General features: G+C 39.6%; 1 protein-coding gene across 2 annotated transcripts; it reads right to left on the bottom strand.

Annotated features, from left to right (window-relative positions):
• Window positions 1–2273: 2273 nt before the first annotated feature.
• Window positions 2274–18710, bottom strand: unc119a1 (unc-119 lipid binding chaperone a1; the record flags this gene model as incomplete). 2 transcript variants are annotated; one of them, XM_083984354.1, is made up of 5 exons in its annotated part: window positions 2274–2386; window positions 2517–2689; window positions 3979–4072; window positions 4386–4499; window positions 18587–18710. In XM_083984354.1, the coding sequence occupies 5 exons, from the start codon at window positions 18708–18710 to the stop codon at window positions 2274–2276; spliced, it is 618 nt and encodes a 205-aa protein (XP_083840480.1). The 2 variants fall into 2 exon arrangements, with proteins under 2 accessions (XP_083840480.1, XP_083840481.1); XM_083984355.1 differs by having other exon boundaries at window positions 3979–4066.
• Window positions 18711–19603: the final 893 nt, after the last annotated feature.

The following is a 19603-nucleotide window of genomic DNA, read 5'->3' as shown; positions in this document are numbered from 1 at the left end:
GTTTTATTTGTAAGAGCTTTTGATCTATCTTATGGTGAGTTAGTAAATAATCTACTTTTAAGTTGTAATTAAATTTCCTCATTGAAAATGTAATTGTTGAAGTTATTTGTGAATTTACTTATTTATTTACCTTTTATATTATTTACCTTTTATAAACTGTTTTGTCACAGTGATCTATAAGTTTCACCCTACTGTGGTAGTTATTCATATTTCATAGAGTTTCAAATCTTTAAAAAAAATACCTGTTATTTCATTTGATTATTTGTTATTCAGTTTTGCCTATCTAAATAAATCCTAATTCGTCCATGTTCTTTGCTGTATTGGTTTATTGATGTATTTTAAATAGGCGGCTTTAGTCACTTAATATCAGATAAAGGTTGATTTTCAGAGTTAAAACAAAACACAGAAATGCATGGTACAAAGAAAATAACAAAATCTGGAATATCAAATCATTTGTATTAAACAGCCTGTTAGGTTGTGTTTTGTCACAGCCACTGACTCTGCTGTGACGTGGTCTTGATATAGGAAAGCTCAGTTTGCAGAAGAAGTCCAGTAATGATGCTCATGGCAACTGTGCAGTAAGACGGTTGTCACAGAAGATGGCAGCAAACACTTTGTGTCGTGCAGCTTGTTCCTCTGATGCAACAGGGTACTTCTTTTACTCCCAGCAGCTGCAGATATCTTGTCTCACTAAGTTTAAATTTATACACATAGCCTACATACATGTGAATCAAATTTTATATTACATAATAATGAGCTCTTGAGATCTGCCAACATCTCATGAAGCGTAATCTCAATATTTTAATGAGGAATGAGAAATATAGTAAACTTTTTCTAGTTTCTGGCAATAAGACCTATTTAGTGGAAATATATGAGACACAAATTATGAATCTTAACAGTTTGAGTTTGTTTATGTATGTCTGGGATCTTTAATCAGTGCTGCTGCAGTGATTGTTGGAATAGAGTGAACTCCCAAACCTGAGTCCTCTTTAAGAATAAGTCTTTAAACATGTAAAACAAAATCTGTCAATTAACATTGGTTACTAGTTAGTTTCTCACCAGTAATGACATTAAATTGATAACAGACATTCACACAATGTCATCAATAAACTTAAACTGTGGCTTTGATTTCCTTCAGTTCATTTGAGTGGATAAACTGTTTCACACAGTTAACCTTTGTGTTAATAATCTCTGTTGTTTTGATAATCTGTTGTCTGATCCACATGACATTACCATAATTGTTTTCCATCTTTCCTGGAAAAAAATAACTTTAACAAAGAAAGAAACAATGTATATCAAGAAAAATCCCATATTTATTGCAGTGATGGAATTCAGCTGTCAAAACTTTACATACTCTTTAATTTCATACTTAAAACATTTATCATAAAGTATACACAGTGTTTAGTACTACAGAGAACATACTGGATATCAAAATTGGTATCTGATGTTTGACTTTTGGCTAATGTATGTTTTCTGAAACTTCAAAATGGCTATTTATTTAAAAAATACTCCTGACGTCGTAGTACTATGAACATGAAAACATAAAACAAATGACACATTCACATAGACAAAGTACACATCTCTGTTTGTCATTCAACTGAATGGCGACAGATCATGGGAGGAGGACTGAAACGTTCTGACTGTGTGCTTTTACAAATGCAAGAACCTGCAGGAGTAAAAATGTAATGAGATTCCTATACAAACTATATAAATATACATCTGGATGGGTTTGTCATTATTAAATTATTCGGGTAACTTCATTTCTTTCTTTGTCTCCCAGTGTGTTTCAGGACAAACAAGACCCACTGTCTCCTTTTTATTCTTCTACACACTAACGGCTATCAAAACACACAAAATGTAAATGAACCCATGTGTTCCTGATGATCAAAGTGGAAACCACGTACACAGACTGAAACCAACAGTATGTACAGACACTGCATGTGTTTACTGCCCACACGCTCGCTCGTTCACACACACACAGACACACACACACGCACGCACGCACGCAGACAACACACACTGATGCAGATTGATGGTAAAACTGGCAGAATTCAATGTTCCTGCAAAGAGGCAGAGGGAGAAATCTGACTGGACCGGTCAGGTGGCTGAATACCTGAATGGAAATACATGAAGTCTAACAGGAGTGAGACAAGTGTATTTACTGCCAGCGATTTGTCCGTCAGTCCTTCTGCTTCTGGTCCTGAAGTGGTACCTGGATCATGGAGAATGTCTAGAACAGGGGAGAGCGAAAGGGCCTGAGGGTGGACGTCTTCCTATGGCCCCCCACTGTAGGAATAATCTGCCTTGTTGTGCATCACCAGCTTGTTGTCCACAAAGTAGAAGCTGTCAGACTGCGTCTCATAAGGATTCAGGATCATCTCGCGCACTGGGGAAAAGGAGGAACACAGAAACAGGATTCAGGATTTTGTAACATCACTTCCTGTTAGATCGGATAAAACATCTGTGTGTGGGTGTATTTGTCTCTTGTTGCCTGTGTGTGTGTGTGCAACACTCACTGATGTCCTCAGACAGTGCCGGGAACTCGTAGATGTGCTCGCACGTGTTCTTGCTGCTCGGCATGCAGAAGCCAAACTCGAAGTCAAAGCTCTTGAGCAGCTGATCGCGGAAGTAGTGCCTCTCAATCATGCGGAAGTTGTTGATGGGGGTGTCGCCCACTGTAAACTCCACCCTGCAATGATACGGCAAGTCATTTTAGAAACCAGTAGCCTATCTGTTCAACTTTACAGGTTTCGTTGTTAATTCTAAAGTAGTTTGGTCATTTGACGATCACACAGGTTGCAAACAAGCCCACTGTTGATCCATTTTATGTTGATCTCTTTATTTAACCACGCTATGAGACAGAGTTGTTTTCGAGGCAAATTCAGAGACTGCTTGCCGAAAAACTGCCCCCGACGGGAACGCGCGTCAGCAGTTTTACATGTATTTACCTCTAAAACAACTTGGTCTCACAGCGTTCTGTTATTATCTCTCTGCTCCATGAGAGCGTTTTGGAGTTGTTGGATTGTGTATTTGATGAGTTGGATGAGGGAAACCAAGAAATCCCATTAGCCTCCATAGCGTAGCTCTGAGCAGCTCGCGGCTCTGCTCTGCCGATCTCAAAACAGCTTGCACGGACAATTAAAGGTAGCGAACCTACTGCTAAAACCATTATATATAACTATATAGGGATTATGGCAATGGGCCAATTTGCCAAAATGTTGAACTCCATTGTCCCTTTAATAAAGTTATCTGACCCGAGTGGTTGACAATCACACATTTACACATACAGAGGGGAAAATAAGTATTGAACTACAAAAGACTTGCATGGTGAGCATGCATGGAGGCCAAAGCGGTTGAGTGCACTACTCATTGTTTTTGTTTTTGAACAACTGTACCTGCTAATTATGCTTTGGATGAAATGATGTTCTTTTCACTTTGGGATAATGGCACTAACGGATACAATTATGTAAAAATATCCCTTAATTTGGTTGCCAAGAACAACAATCATCTCATTTCTTACATTCTGTGTGAAACCCCCCCCCCCCCCCATAAAAGTCTCTATACAAAACACATGATATCTAATACACACTGAGCTCTTTCATTAGGCCTGGATTATGTAGATGAGTCAGTTGTTGGGTTGGATTGCAGTCACAGAGTAGGAGTGGGATGATGAACACTACTCAGGAGCACTGACAGTCTGGTGCTTGACTCAGCATGTGGGCCGGGCTGCTCTGTACGTTCACACTCATCATCATCATCATCATCATCATCATCATCATCATCATCATCATCATCATCATCATCATCATCATCATTGGCCCCTGTTGTCTCACACTGAAGCCCACACTCCTCCTACATGAAATAGGTGTCTGGTGTCAGAGCAGCAGGGTTGAACAGGATATCATTGCATCAATGAGCTTATACATTGACACATCTCCCTCTCTCTCTCTCTCTCTCTCTGTGTGGACTTTCACTTACGTGGCTCCGACCTGCCGCAGCTGCAGGAACGCTGGGGTGAACTGGTATCGGACGAAACGGCCAGCATTGGGGTCACATTGCTTTTTATCTCCCGCTAAATTTTGAAAGAAAATAAATGAAAGAGCTTTGAAGTCAAACTTACTTCAGCTCATTATTTCACAGAGTGAGATCTTTTTTTTCTCACTGTACAGACAGTCTTTTCCTTTCACAGTGTTATGGGCCTGTCAAGATAAAAACCCATTATTACAGTTTCTATTATTATCATCAATATCCTCTGCAGCGTCATGGAGACAAGAAAAATATACAATAATGTCTGAAATACTGACGTAAGGAGTGAGATAAAAATAGTGGCAACTGAGGAAACTTAAACTGGGTCTGGGCGATATATTGCATTATTTAGAGCTGACCTGGCGTTGGAGGTTTAGTGATCTCAAACAGGACTGTCCCTGTTTCCATGTCGCGGATCTTAAACCTGGTGAAGTCGATCATGTGGACGTTTTCTTCTGGAGAACAAAGATAATCTGGAAAAAAGAGGAAAGAGAAAAGAAGCTTTAGTATGTGTCAGTACATACGTAGTATAATCCGTTTTATATTTGAATTAAAGCTGTCGGTACAGCACAATCCACTAGCCTTCAATGTAACCTCACAATAATTCCAAGGCAGCTATTTTTCTCTCTCTACACTGAGAAATTACAGCGACAATAACAACAACAGTCTCTTGAGCGGCTCGGCTACACTAATAAAAGCTCAGAGAGCGAGCCAGGTCAGACACATTGTGAACCATCAGGCTCATTCAAGGGGATGGATACATAAAGCAGAAGAAATACACTTGAGCTACTCCTGCTTTGTGTTGATCAGCCAGGTCATTCATCTTCTGCGCCTGTACTGTATTAACTGAGAGTTAAATATATCCAAAGAAGAAAGAATCAGTCCAACAGTGCTTAAGTAACTCCTGTTGTCAGTTTATACACACCAAAATAGTCAAGACAAGTCACTTTCATTTTTAAAAGCCAATCTTCCAAATTAGACTTTGAAATGTCTTTATTATACAACACTTTTTATTCTCAGGCCCTGGAACACAAAAAGGAAAGACTCACGGCCAGGAAATACCACTGCTAACATTATTCTGTTGTGCATTCACTGTATATTAGGGTGATCTCAATATACAAGATGAAAACATTCATTTATTCATTCATTGCTTGTTAACCAGAGAAGAAAAACACAGCCGACCACGATGACCCTGATTTGCTCTCTCACCTACTTACTATATATTTTATTCTTTCAAATGCTATAGTTTCTTCTTCTAAAACAGAAACAGTATTAAGCTGATTATATTTACAGCTCACTGAGCACAGTGTGCTATATGCTGGTGATTGCATATTGTACTTAATGCTGGTTACGTCTTTAACAGTGATGATATAGTGATATCTACAAATTATGGAGAAAAATAACATCTTATGTCAACAGAAAAGATTTGCACACAGGCACTTCACGAGAGAGCTGGACACTTTGATAATCCATGATACAGAATTTTTATATGTTTTGCACTTATTATTGTTATTAGTTTTCTGTAACATAGCCTACAGTGAACAGCAGGGTTGTCAAGTCCAGCGAGCACGAGTCCAGGGGAAGAGAGAAACCCAAGTATCCTGAGCAGGGTGACAGATTTGGCCACGCTGGCACTGTGTGTGTGTGTGTGTGTGTGTGTGTGTGTGTGTGTGTGTGTGTGTGTGTGTGTGTGTGTGTGTGTGTGTGTGTGTGTGACCATTTGTGTGTGTGTGTGTGTGACCATTTATGTGTGCATGTGTAAGCATGTGTGAGACACTCCCCTCCCAACAGGCCAGGATTAGACCTAAGAGGCTTATTGTGTTTTACCATCACATGGACCAACTGGTTGGGAAACACACACAAAACATGCATGCACGCACACACAGACACACACACACATGCACCTACTATCTCATTAGGGTTATGGTCAGTGCAGTTATTATTGGCTGTATGTTGCATAAGCCTTGAAGGGTCTCTCTTACTTTTAACTTTCCCTCTGTCTTTCTGACTCTGACTTCAGTTTTAATACACACAGGGAGATATCTGTATATTTGTACACATGCTTATGGTTACACATGCACACGCACACTTGCACTCGCATTCACACAGTTGCATCCGTTATTATTCTGAGGGTTAGGGAGCAGATGGACCACACAGGCTTTAGCCACCTGCTTGAAGATATTTATAGACGTTTTCATAAAGTACAGGACACTATACCTGACACCTTGTCTAAAAATGTCCCTATAGTGAAACATTATTATTTAGCCTGCTATTTACCACAGTGAGCGAACACCGGCGTAAGTAAAAATCACTGACGAATCAAAAGTGAAATTTAAAACCTTCTGACTATAAATTAATGACAAAGATGACAAGTGTCTTGTTCTCATGCTGCGCTGCTCAGTTAGGCTAATTAGATCGTTTAAATACAATTGTTTACAAGTGATGAAGTCAGACTGCATCATGTCAAGACTACAGTCTTTCAGTGCTTCACCATACAAAACAAGGGTCTTACTTTAATACGGAGAACACAGTGTCACAAAGCGCTGCACAATAAAAATAAAATAACAGACAACTTGAGCTTCAAGCCCCTAATCACACTGTCTGTATGTAAGACTACTATTATGCTCCTTTTCACATCATCATTCATCACATCATCTCTGAGGATCTTCATGTTTTTTTATGCACTCTGCATTACAGTGTTCAAAAATACTCTACTTTCACAACCAGATTAAGCACAGGACTAAAAAAAAAAGGAAAAAAAGTCCTAAAAATCTAAATCAAATCATGTTAAATTGAAACCATTTTAAAACCATTTGATGTCCATATAACCCTTTATATTATATTATATTATATTTATATGTATAAGTGAAGAACATTATGTAATATTTTGACTTTGTATAATCACAGGTTTCATGTCTCGATGGTTTGTGAAATATTGTGTAACTGCAAGACCATGTCTTGGCAGGTTATGCTTGTAAAACCATGTCTCATGAACTAATATGCTTTTAAAAAACAACAACAAAAAAACAGTAGAATAACAGCTGATTTGGGAGGGGGGTTGTATTTTACTGAATGGATGCATGTGTGCAGCGAATTAGTATACATGCACTTGCGTTGCAGAATCCACAAGACTTCGTGAGGACGGGTTCACATGCTGTACATGAGAGAGTTTTGTTTCCAGGGTAAACGTCACAAGACTGGTCAAGAGATTTCCATGTAAAGCTGCTCTGGCACCCCCCCCCCCCCAAAAAAAAATGTCCCTTTATGTTTCCTTCCAAACTCCAGTAAGAGGGTTAGAGAGCTGCTGTTTGATGCAGTGCCCTCTAGTGCCAGTTCATTTGATGTGAGGTGCTTATCTGCTCTGAGAATATTATAAGCCTCCTGTTAGACTGGGACTGTTTATTCTAAAGCAACAGCAAGAAAAAAAACACTCAGGCAGTATTTATAGAGTACCTGAATGCTGCGCGCCGTAGCCTGAATGTAATCATTGTAGAGCTGAAGAGAGTAGAGAAATGAACACACACATTCAAATCCTCTTGACTGGAAGATAGCAGTCATAAACTTAAGCAAATACTATTATATAATACTGTGCAGAACTGTTCTCTTTAGTTCATAGATATAGACACTGCATGTCTGTTCACCTCAAACACTCTAACTACTACCACTTCTAGTACTACTCCTACTAATAGTAGTAATATAACAATAATACTTGAATAAATGCATCTATGACATGAATTGCACTTGACTGCTCCTATTTTACATGACAATAAAGTGATGTAAAGTGTTCTCAAAATAACACAGTAGTTGATGCCATTGCAGCCTCAAAATCTTCACACTGGGAAATTTAATATGTTATGTTGATGTTTGCCTCTGCACTGTCACGCTGTGAGCTGAGCCTTGTTATCATGCCACAATGGAAATTAGTACCTGCACCACCAATTTGTCATGTGGTCACTGAAGTTAAATAGATATTTCTGTAGTTTTACATTATACTATTTACAGAAGAGGATGAAATGCATAAGTAATGAATTCAAAGTCATAACTAAAAGCTCCCCTTTCTTCAGTATAAAGTGGCGATGGACGGATCAATAAAATACAATACCGTCAGTATTACCACCGTTTTAACCTACTTTTTTCCCCCCAATGTTGCTGTCATGTTGTGTGGAGCATAAGATCAGTCCATACTGCAGTGGCCTGAATTCAAATCCATCTTGTGCATTTTTCTGTATGTCAACCCTCCACCCTCTCTCCCAGCTTTTCTTCCCCTAACTGTCACTATGGCATCGAAAAAAGGCAAAATGCCATTTTCAAAAAGATAAATACTAAAGTGCTGCATGAATGAAGCAACTTCTTCTTTTTTTTTTGCACTACTTTGCTTGCAACATCTACGCTTCAGTTTAGGTATCAAATCTATGTCTCTGAATTATACATACCATACTTAAAATGATTGATAATCCTTAATATTCTTCTGTGATTTTAAGTTAAGAATACAGTGTGATATTACTTCTCTTGACAAATGACACTTCTCAACCTTACATAATATTAATGTGACTGGTTGCAGATGTTATTAAAATTGGTTTACCATCTTTTGGCTACCGTAACATGAGGGAAACAGGCCTCTTTAGTGGGAGAAAATATGGAAATGTGGTCTTTAATATTTTTTTATTTGATTTTTAATTGCAATTTTCCAAAACTGCATATTATGTTTGAAATAAATGTCATTTCTACGCACCTCATATTTTATTTGATCTGACCAATCAGCTCGCTCCCTGTCATTTGTGAACCAGGGCAGGATCTTACAGTAGAGTTAGTGAATTTGTTTAGCGATCATTGTCCATTTACACATAGTCTAAAGTAGTTAGATTACATTGTTCATTCTTGACAGTGATTTCTCAAGCACTTAACATCACAGTTATTTCTAAAAGTAATATATGAACACAGCTTCACTGCAAAATGGATAGCAGTTTCCTGTTGTAGTTCAGTCATGGTGACTATGAGATATATAGTTATACAAAGAAACACACACACACACACACACACACACACACACACACACACACACACACACACACACAAGACAAATGTAACATGCTGATTTGTGAACTTCAGAGGTCCAGCGCCCAGTCTTAGGCTACTGTAAAGCAGAAGTAAGCGATCCGGTCGTTTTGGCTAATGCTGCGTTCCAGGCAGGCTTTTGAAATCGTAAATTACAGCTTCAAGTCACAACTTACGACTTTGTAGCGTTCCAGGCAACCCACTCGTGTTTTTCCGACCTGTTTTACCTGTGAAAGTCACTATAACGGCCACTCGTAACTTCCGACCCGTGAACTCGTACCAGATCGAACTGGTACGACTTCACAGGTTGGAAAAACACGAGTTACGAGTTGCCTTGAACGCACCATAACAGTCCTCGTCCCTACGTCACCACATTCACGGCGTCCCTTGGCTGCACACACAGCCCTGCATGCCGTTCTCTCTCCTCATTGGATAAAAACTGTAGGATACGAGAAAAGTTTTCTCCTCGGCTCAGAGCAGAGCAGAGTGACTGACAGACCCGTGTTTCAGACCAAACACTCTATGTAAGTGATTGCTGTCGGAAGATATAACTATTTAAGACTTATATTAACACAAATATATCACTTACTTCTGCTTTAATGCTTAAATTAAAGGGATAGTTCAACATTTTGGTAAATTGGCCCATTGCCATAATCCCTATACTATAGTCTTGCGCTACGGAGGCTAATGGGATTTCTTGGTTTCCCTCATCAAACTCATCAAATACACAATCCAACAACTCCAAAACGCTCTGGTGGACAAGTTGCAACCTGCACATTCACCACGTGTTTGAGGCAAATACAGAGACAGCTTGCTGAACAACTGCCCCTGACAGGAATGCACATCAGCGGTTTTGCATGAATTTACCTCTAAAACAACTCTGTCTCGTAACGCTCCGTTATTATCTCATAGCGTGGTGAATGTGCAGGTCACAACTTGTCCACCAGAGCGTTTTGGAGTTGTTGGATTGTGTATTTGATGAGTTTGATGAGGGAAACCAAGAAATCCCATTAGCCTCCGTAGTGTAGCTCTGAGCAGCTCGTGGCTCTGCTCTGCCGTCCTAAAAATAGCTTACACCGATAATTAAAGGTACAAACCTACTGCTATGATTATAGGGATTATGGTAATGCGTCAATTATCCCTCTAACTATCCCTTTACGCTAACTGCCTATACCAGCTGTACTGTAGATCTTTATTATCAATATATAATAAGAGGACGGTGTTGATCGTAGTCTGCAAGGAAGGAAGTGCATCTCCCATAATGTCAAACTATTCCTTTGAGAACAAGCTCTCACATACCCTACCCTGACTGTGTTGTAAAACGAAACACCATGCTGCCTAAGTCAGTGAAGAAGATAGTAATGGGAGAAATTACACCCTACATCTTTAACGCTACGTCTATGCAAAGACAAACTATTCAAATCTCGTTGAAAAAAATCACATTATCTCCACATTATGAAGGTTGAATGATTCCAGACGGAAAATACCTCCCTTCTGTCTTCCTCTTTTCTATCTTTAACCTACACACACACACACACACACACACACACACACACACACACACACACACACACACACACACACACACACACACACACACACACGCTCCACTTCACTTCCTTAAACACTGTCACCTAGCAACACTCCTTCTGATAGTGTGCCAGCTCGATTAGTCTGTCTTTCTCCTTCCCCTCATCCACCTGGCTGCTCTGCAACAACAAGGTGCAGCAGTGAATCAAAAGAGTGTATCTGGGGTTTGGCATCAGTGGTATGCTAATGAAATGTTGCTCATCTGGGATCTGATGAGGGTGTAGCTACCCGAGGCCTGCCTGCTTCAGCAACCCTGAAGAAAAGGAAGAATAGAACTGTGCAGAATTGATGCAGAATATTAAGAAGATGTGTAGGCTATCAACAGTGACTTCAATCACAGTGTGACATGATAGATTAGTAGCAAGTGAGTAGCTCCTGTTCATCTGCTACAATTACACATGAGGAGGAATGTCAAATTCTGGATTAATTTTTCATGTATTGACAAGACTTCCATGTGTCCAATTTCGTGTTTTTAGTGTCGCAAAAATGATTTTGTTGTGTTGTTCCAAATGATCGCTACAGTACACACATTTATCATAGTAAGTCAACTCAATAGTAACTCAAGTTTCTTGTTACACATGAACATTGTTCAATCTAATTATGATTTTTACTCAACGGGAATAAATACTGTAATACCATCCTTTCTAGATTTGCCACTTTCTGTAAATTGAGTAAAATTAGCAGCAACTCTTGAGTCATGCTGTGTTCCTGTATTCAGATACGCAGAACCTGTCTGACACTAAAATGGCATTCATGAAGAGCAAGTGAGCTGCCACTTATAGCGCCTTAATCCCCAAGATTAGCCTGGAGTTACAGTCTTTCAGCCACAGGGATTGACTTCACATGCCTTATTCTTTCCATTTGACTCTCTGTGGCCTGCAGTTCGTGCTGAGACTCTGTGTTGAATTAATCCAAACATGAGGAAGAACAATGTGTGCTCATTTACATGTCTTTAATTTAAAATAATCCATAGCCGAAGGCAACTAGTGACATTAGCGTTAAGATTCTTATGTTGACGACACGTCATGATACAGTGCACCTGGGTGGCAGGCTGTTTCATGTCAGTTAATAACACCTGTAGGCAAACTGGCAAACAGTGAGGTTCATGGAGAGGTTGAACTCTGAGCATCTGAATGCAGATGAGATTCTTTCCTCTTATCTTTCTTTGGCCTGCATCACTGAGTGGGAAAAAATAATGTACCTCAGTAGGAGGATTTTATGAGGACATAAAATCCACCTTGCACCTGCAAGTCTCACTAATCAACATGCTATATCGTATTTGTTTACTTGAGAGTTACTGGTAAGTGTATTCTGTTACCGTTAATACAAACAGGCTAGTTGTTTACCCCTATTTTCAGGCTAAGGTAACCACTTGTTGTGACTCGATGCAAGAAAGTGTGTTTCACTACGTGAAGTGTGAGCCCCTAATGGGACATTAGGAAAAGAAAGAAAGAAAAAAAAGTTGCTCATGCGCAAGTGATATCAAGTGATACTTCTGCCCTTGCAGCAAATGAAAGGATCCTCCTAGTTATGGAAATAATGGCAGTATCACCTTCTTGTGCGCACAAGAAACTTTTGTTTCTTGTTTTCTCCCTGTGTGCCTTAGGGGCTTCACATTTCTCAGACTGTTTAAAAAAATAATTTCTTTCTTTCTTCAAAGGATTATATTCAACACATTGGAAAATCCTATTAGTCATTTTACTAGAAAAACTACAAAAGTAAAGATAACAAAGATAAACTTTTCACTTTACCTGAAACATAAATATAAATGCCCTCAAGAGATCAAAGGCTTTTGTAATAATTAGGGTTTGGTCTAAGCTTACATTTATGTACTGTGCAGCACACCATGCATGAATAGTAGCACACTGAGGAGTGTGTTTGTTTGACCACTGTGTCACAGTTACTGTGGGTCAGGCTGTGAGAGGAACCTGGAGGGATGCCAATGATTTGTCTGTCTCACTCCCTTCACTCTTCCCCTAATCTCTTGATGTGATCTATAAAGAGAAACGCCTTGCAGATGATGCCAGTTTGTACCCAAGAAGTTTTAAGAAAAAAGTGCAGTTTTAAAGAGAACAGGATATTTAAATATACATTTATGAAATATTCTTTATATAGTTTCAAGACTTTGCATTGGACTTATTCTGTTAGAGATGTACATGTATATGTATGTAGATTTGTCAATAAATGTTGCATTGTCTATACAATGCAGCAAAATAGTGTAATATTTTCTTTACTAATTAAATTAAAACCTATTCTGCAATCGAATAAGAATCAAACAATTATTAAATAAATAAATTAATGTGTGAATCACGGCTACGTCTCCAAGCAAGTTCCCACTTACAACCCCTTCTTACAGCAGGTTACTGAAAGCAGAAAAATAATAAACAAAAATAAAAACAGATACTTGTTCTACAGTTTTTAAACCAATGTCTCTGAATTTCATTCATGTTCCTTGTGTAAGTCCACGTGCATATTTTTATTTTAATTTTTTTACCAATAGTGTGTACAGATAAAGCCATACAAATGCATGATAATTAAATGCCACAGAGGACAGTAGAAAAAGAGCAGAGAAAAAAGTTGCTTAATGTAGACAATGTCTTTGACCTGTCCAGCCTTGATAAAAAAAAGACATTTATCTGGCGGGTTGTAGCAGAGAATGATGGGGACATTGACTCTGCTGATATTTTCTCTTCTGCTGTCTGTATTTTGGCCTCCGTTGAAATCTATTAAGAGGAGTTTCAAGGGTGTTTCAAAGAAAGATCACAAGCCAAATGTTCTTCTAACATTTCTAAGGTCTTTAGGATTATTCCCCTATACTGGTACTAACAGGATCTTTGAGACAACACACATCTTCAGTCAAGACGATGAGCCATAAATATCAACACCAGCTAGTTATCACAGAGTCAGTGGTATTGATCAATAATCCTGTCAAACGCTGACGCACTAATTTTGCCCTACAACATTATGCACCTTTACAATAACAACACTTGTGGTATAGTTTCTAAGTTTAAGAACAGCTGCCTGGTTTTACACAAGTGAAAGACAGTTGGTGAGATTGTGTTGATTATTTATGTAGCTGCAACAAGCCGTCTCTCTCTCCATGTCAAATCACTCTGAAAGAGTAACCTTGTGACAGCTGTGCATGGGAGATTAAGAACTGGCTGCACCAATCAATTTTAATTAAAGCTGTATCCCGCCTGATGTAGAAAGAAGCACTGCTCTTTGTCCCACACTTATTAAAGGCCGAATAATTGATCACCTATTAGTGGATAAGGAACCAGACTGTCCTGAATAAATCATCTGGATGATGAGTAGATCCTACTCAAGAGTCCAACAGCGGGTCTGTGGTAGAGCTTCTCCCTTACCCAGCACATAACAATTCAGATTTTGTTTTTATATCAAAAAGGTCTATTTGTCTATTTGTCTCTATCTGCACTGCACTGAGGAAATTGACTCTTGTGTTGTGAAGAAATCATAGATCTATCGAGACCAGAAGAGAGTGTAAAATTAGAGAAACTGTTCAAATAATATCACTGATTGTAACTCAACCATTGAAATCAGAAGATTTTAATCTTCAAGACTGTCATTAAGACATTTAGAAGACTTTTTTTAAAATATTTATCAGATAGCCTAATGTCAACTTGAAAATTTGTTGACAATGGTTGTTCACTTGTGTTTGGACATTTTATTTTATGGGCACCAGTTTGCCTTTAAACAAAATGCTTGTCAGATTGTGAACACTTCAGCCTTCATTGCCTACATTAGACGACTTTTTCTTTCCTTTTTTTTTTTTTACTTTTGAAGCTCTCAATCTGACAAGCATGTTTATGTGTATTGACTAGGATGATGTGTGGAGGTGAGTATCTTGTGCATAACTGGGTTCAACCCTGTATAGGCCTTTGAGAACAAACTTGTCCCAATCTTCACATGTGGTTGATCTGAACATCTTTAAATCCTTCTGCTTTTAGACTAAGACTTTGTTTACACACTTAAGGGACCAGAATAACAGGGCCAGCCAGCCAGCATGGTGGTTTAATAAATTATCAATCTACTCGATTTCTAGTAAAGAAAGGTATATGCAATATCTTCCTCAACTTTCTTGATCCCTATAGTTCAGTGTAAACATGGAATAATTTCAATGGGAAGTTTCTCTCTTATGCTCCCAGTTTGTGAAACCAGCTCATAACACACCTTCCAACACAAATTCTGTATAAGCACAAAACACTACAAATAGTATTATCTTGTGACGCCTTTCAGGAATGTCAGACATATCCAGACATAAATCCACACCTGATAGTTACATTTTACAGTCAAAGTATGAAGTAATAACAGTGTAACTTTACCAACTTCCTCTATCAACCTAATGCTGGTCAAACTATCTGGACTAAACAATCTGTCAATCCCACTGAAAATGCCACAGGGCTCGACAAAGGAAGAAGAGACATCTTCTTCTTCTACCAGCGTTTAAATTGGCTGTTATACCTACATGTTACATTACCTGCACGTTAGCAGAAACAACAGATTTCTGACTTGTATGTTAGGCCTATATGTAGAAATTTTAAGGAATGCAGATGCAAATTTTCTACTTATTGAACTGCTTGTATGTTACCACCTTGTTTTAGAATTGATTCTAATATCAAAAAACAAAAAAAATACTAGTTCTGGAAAGGGTTGTTTCTATAAAGTACATTTGATTAATGAAATGTTTTTCTGTCCTAAAATGTGTATGTGAAGTACATGCAGATGAGCAAGACGCAGTTTTGATAAAAATTAAAGGAATGTTTCGGAGAGGAATGGGTCCCCAGCAAGATGAAGACCGGATAATTGAAGATTCATGAAATGTCTTCCTGACTTTTCATGAAAGTAATTACCTGTTACTTCTTTTATTACTTTGTTAAGCCTTTTTGAGGAAAAGATGGATTTGATGAATTGAAAAAGAAATGTTTTCCCATCACGCGGCTCCTGTTAGGTCAACCTTGTTACCTTCTTTCCCTCTCCATCTGCAGCTGTAACCTTCCCCATGCACATTATTGAATTCAATTTGAATTAGGGTGTGCTACAATCCACCGGAGGAATGTGTCTTTATTTTTCCATTTGAATACTCTTGTAGTCAAATGTGAGAGACCAAAGAGCATTTTCAGTAAGAGGTACACTTTTCTCTCTCTGTTGCACAACAAGACATGATGGATGAGAGGACCACAGAGAAGTAAATAACATGTTCACCACATAATGATTCTAGAAACACGTCTAACATGGTAAAAATGATAATATAGAAAACAAATATTACACATGCTGATAATGATCCCCCTTTATCTCACAGTAATGTTGTCAATCGGTAATTATCGTCATTCTTTTTAAAATACTGTGACAAAATTATGTTTATAAATGTGAGATTTATTTGGCAGCAGCAGTGTTTTCTGTTTATGTGTCTGCCTGTGTATCATAAACCATCCATCATATAAACAGTAAAACGATAATGTGCCATTTTTCATATCACAGCGGCGCTTCTCATCTGCCTGGATTATATTTCTTCTCCTCTCAGCCTGCGTTACAATGAGGCGCTGTGCCTTGCTTATCAGCTCTGAACCACCGTGACAGACTGGAGCTATGGGCTGCCCCAAAATGGTGGCATTTACCTCCCAAAAGCACAACTGGAAAAGTCATTTACACTGCAGGGTGAGGCATTTTCTGCTTCCCCCTTCCCCAACTGCGATTTTCTTTCTTCGGCGGCCGAAAATGATAGCCTGAATTGTGTAGCACTCTATGTTTACAGTATCTTTGTGTGTGTGTCAGCCTTTTGTCTGCTCTGCCGTTTAAAACAGTCAGGGCCTCAGGGAGAAATCTTAACAGGAAACAAGGAAACAGTTTTGACATCAGTTCATTCACATAAAGTCATATGCTTCAGATATGTCATTGTTGACGGGTTACAGAAGCCGTATTTGACCATTGGGCTTCTGTAGGGAGCCAGTAAATGAATGGCTCGGGATCACAGCACCTGTGTTTCTAACCTGATACCGACGATGTAAACAAACTCACTCACTCTTCAACTGCAGGGTCGTTAATTACCTGAGGTGTTCACGACATTGCAGAATGCTATGTTACAGTCCTTCTGACATAATCCAGATTACATGTCAGCGGAGAGCAGAGATTACCGAACCATCATGAGTGATTTCGGCATTATCGCACTGACGCAGCCACGACATTGCTTTTATTCTGAGGGGATACCAAATGAAAACAGATGTGATGGTGTGAGAGAGGATGAGAGCAGAGAGTTGGTGTCGAAATTTTGGGGGAGGTCAGTGGGGTCAGTTTTGACGCCCGATTTCACTGGCAACCATACAGCTGTAAACAGGAGTTAATGAAAATCAATGTAAATAAGCAATTTATAGAATGAGAAATGATGATGATGGTTTGATCCCACTGTTTACATCTGAAATATATTTAAAAAAGAAATAAAAATAACCCATTTATTTATTTGTACTAATTGAGCTTCATTTAGTTAAGACAGAGGAAGGAGTCTGAATGTCATTAGGCTTTGACAAAAAATGATCACACACTCACACACACACACACACACACACACACACACACACACACACACACACACACACACACACACACACACACACACACACAAACGATACGCTAGGTATAGTCAAACCTTCTAATCCCCTCTCAGAGTCACTGATAATCACATTTGATGATGAAGCTCTAGAGGAGAGCTTGAAAGCTCCAGATAGAAAGCTAGTAATTTCACTGTCAATCTACTATTTCTAAATATAAGTGTGGACTGCCATGCTCACTCTTACACCACTTAATTAGAGCATGCAAACTAAATTTCTATATGTCTCTCTGTAAACTAGGATACTTATTAATCCATACATGCTAAATATTCCACACATCTCAGTTTTCTGTTGTGGTTCAACATTAACTTTCGTGTCGAATGCCACCCAGACAAGATAACAGCCGACACTGTCCTGACCTGACTAGACAGTGTTTCAGCAGCAAGTCACCATCTGGATGCCCTGAACCGCCATCACAAACATCTTGGTCAGCAGAAGCCTAATGTTATCAGCAAAAAACTCATCCACGTGACAGTGGGTGATATTATGTAATAATAGAGGGGCTTGGAGTTGAGTTGACTTACAGCCTTTAACAGCCTACCCTGTCCTGTTGTTATGACATAATAGGGAAACAGCATCCATAGTGTGTTAAGCAACTGGCTGATAGTATTCTCTCCTTCCTTGTGTTTGTTCCAGCTGACTACTGTCTGAGAAGAGCTATAATCAGTGGATCACATCTCTGGCCACCTGTTACCTCAGAGCCACAGGTGCCTTGAGGTGAGGAGTTAGTAAGAGCCAGTTTTTTTTCTTTCTCCTTTCTGGGGTTTTTTTGTTGGCAGGATTTGAGAAGCAAACCAAGAAGTAGCCTACACATAGTCACCTTCAATGTCTATCAGTGACTGCCTACACTCAGAAAAAAAACAAAAAACACCTCCAATCATGCAAACACGTATACCCCCCCCCCCCCCAAACTGAGGCATCAATAACACTGGTAAATGACAACAAGCTGTTTCCATCATTCACAGGGGAGTCCAGCTATCTAAGGTCCAGCCCCCACAATCAACTGTCCTTGGGTAAGTGACATCAAACCTGTAACTGCTCCCTGATTCAAATCACTTAGTCTTATTTTAATCTGTAGAAACCCTTTGAGGACCTTTCAGACTGTGTCGCTGTCCATGGTATCTGTGTCTGGTTCCTCTATAGAAACAGTGAATGCACAGAGAATAATGTCATGCTACAGTGTAAAGACACTATAATAGGAAGCAACAGCAGATGGGTTGCACTAATCTCCTCGAACTGTGAGGCTTTAACTACTCTTCCGATCGTGCCAATTACACGAGCAGGTTACTTACTCTTGGTGATCTTCTGTAGCCCAAGCACATCATCGGGTGTTATTACGGTATTTCTGCGCAATTCTTCTTCGGTTCGAACCGGGATCCCCATGTCTGATGAGTTGCAGCCTTGCTGCACTTTCATGTCCGACAGAAGAGGGCTGATCGGGTGCGCACCCTGGCAGGGACTGAGGCTTTTCTGATGCTCTCGGCGTCGTCGCCGCAGGAGCCGATTTACTTGCGTCGGAGCCTTGAGTGACGCGCTGCCTAATACAGCGTACAGCAAACAGGCTCTGTGCTGCTACAAGAATAACTCATTCTCCGCGCCTCCTCCCTTTCTCGATCCGGTAAAAGATAAAAATCAGCCCTAGGCTCCCTCCCTCCCCCCTCCCCGAAGGCTCATCGGCTCTCTCACAAGCTATTTAATCCAAATCCTGTGGCTTTAAACCGACCAGTGTTGCGTGGCTGACGGTCTGCGCTGCCTCGTCGTCTGCTCAGACACCAGCCTGCATGGCCGAGCTTCACTCAGCAACAGTAGTAAAAGGTTTCCCCGCTCCTCAGTCTTCTGCCTCCCCCTGTAGCAGAAGTTCACTGGTGTCACTAATAACCACTTGAAATGATAAGTTGTTTATGTAAGCTGCTGTGCGAAGACAGAAAGCAGCTAAATCAGTATAGGGAGCTACTTATGTCACTGCCAAACAACTGTTCCTCTCTCCAGACACGCAGCCCCACGCAGCGTCGTCATCCCAGCCTCCCCAAAAGCTGTTCAACTATATCCTTGAGGTTTGGCTCTGTAGCATTGCACGCCTCAGTAGATAACAATGGAGGTTTCATCACACACTTTCTTTTGTTCTTTTTCTTTATAATAATTTTTTTTTTAAACTTTGGGTCAGCAGAACAACCTGTAAAAGCTTTTTGAGCATATTATCACTTTAAATCCGTGGACCTTTTGACACCTGGCTAGTTAGTTGCCCATTGGGCTGCTCCTGGCCCCCTGATTATTATTTTTGGCTCTTCCCTGCTAAATGCCTCACTGTG

This window comes from Trachurus trachurus, assembly GCF_905171665.1.
Source record: "Trachurus trachurus genome assembly, chromosome: 13".
Classification (NCBI taxonomy): domain Eukaryota; kingdom Metazoa; phylum Chordata; class Actinopteri; order Carangiformes; family Carangidae; genus Trachurus; species Trachurus trachurus.
The sequence above is the reverse complement of the archived record's forward strand: the minus strand, read 5'-3'. Positions and strand labels throughout refer to the sequence as shown.